The sequence below is a fragment of the Monopterus albus genome, unplaced genomic scaffold (genome assembly GCF_001952655.1).
Source record: "Monopterus albus unplaced genomic scaffold, M_albus_1.0 scaffold62.1, whole genome shotgun sequence".
NCBI classification, from domain to species: domain Eukaryota; kingdom Metazoa; phylum Chordata; class Actinopteri; order Synbranchiformes; family Synbranchidae; genus Monopterus; species Monopterus albus.
In genome coordinates, this window is record NW_018127942.1 from 1,505,338 (window position 1) to 1,506,382 (window position 1,045).

The 1,045-nt window shown below is 41.1% G+C and overlaps 1 protein-coding gene across 1 annotated transcript in view; it reads right to left on the minus strand.

The window, feature by feature from the left end:
* Nucleotides 1–35: 35 nt before the first annotated feature.
* Nucleotides 36–1,045, minus strand: part of LOC109962182 (echinoderm microtubule-associated protein-like 1) — an 8,433-nt gene continuing 7,423 nt past the window's right edge. The window contains exons 7-8 of the mRNA XM_020603656.1: nt 896–922; nt 36–310 (exon numbers count right to left, since the gene is read on the minus strand). Of these exons, the coding sequence (XP_020459312.1) occupies nt 36–310; nt 896–922 (302 nt within the window). The remainder of the gene's footprint in view (nt 311–895; nt 923–1,045) is intronic.

Below are 1,045 nucleotides of genomic sequence, written 5' to 3' on the forward strand. Positions count from 1 at the left end.
AGGGACAAATGTTTAGGGAATCTACCTCTATTACCTTAGTAACAAATTTGAAAGTACTGGCTGGGCGATTTGACAGGGCTCTTGTAGCTGGATGTGTCCTGCAGTGAATTCTGGCTGGTCGCAGCTTTCTGCAGGTTTAAGGTGAATGATGGGGTTGTTTTCCTTGTCTCTGACTTGCTGCCCCCCTTTGCCTGAGGGTTGCTAAGTGTGGCAACTGGCCTGCTGCTGGAGGGCACGACCGCTGTGGATTTGGTATTCTCAGAAGACCCAATCTTTCTTGTGTGGGGGCTCAGATAGATCTGCATAGTTACTAAGTGAAGTGGTGAAATGAGGTGAGGGTAAGGGTGAATAAGAACACAGAAGGAAGTTTGGGTAACATAGTGTGGATATTTAAAGAAGAGTTGGGGTTAAAAAAAAAGACAAAAACAGGGGTGCAAAGGGGAGGGAAAGCACACAAATCATGGTGAGAGGTGGACAAATGAAGGATGAGAATAAAATAACAGCTCAAAAACAATGTTCTCAACTTTTCATAATGGTATACAATAGATCAAGAGTTTTCAACCGGAGGTCTGTGGCCCCCTGGTGGTCCATGAAGGCATAGCATGTGGCCCCTGAGCATGCATTCAGTAATGTAGTTTCACTGTAGGAATAACTTTTTTATTTATTAATATTTACACACATTTTCATGTATTAATTATTGCTTGTGAAAAATCAAATTATTGCAAATATATAATGTGTTGAAAGGTCTAAATGTCTTCCAGGATTAAAATAGTGCCATCTGGTTTATACACCCCTTAGTCAGAATAGTGGTCTCTGGGTCACAACTAGCTGAAAACCTCTGGTATATACTTTATTTAATTCTAGCATCACCTGCTTTGTCAGGGGAGAGGCCTACCTTTGCACCGTGTCACATGTCGTGTCCCTGCATAAAAAAAAAACACAAACGCAGGTGAGGTTAACATACATGTAGCAACTCAGTGTCATGTCAGTCTTTAACTAAATCACTTCTCTCTCTTTTTTTTTCTTTAAACAGATGCTTAGTGTG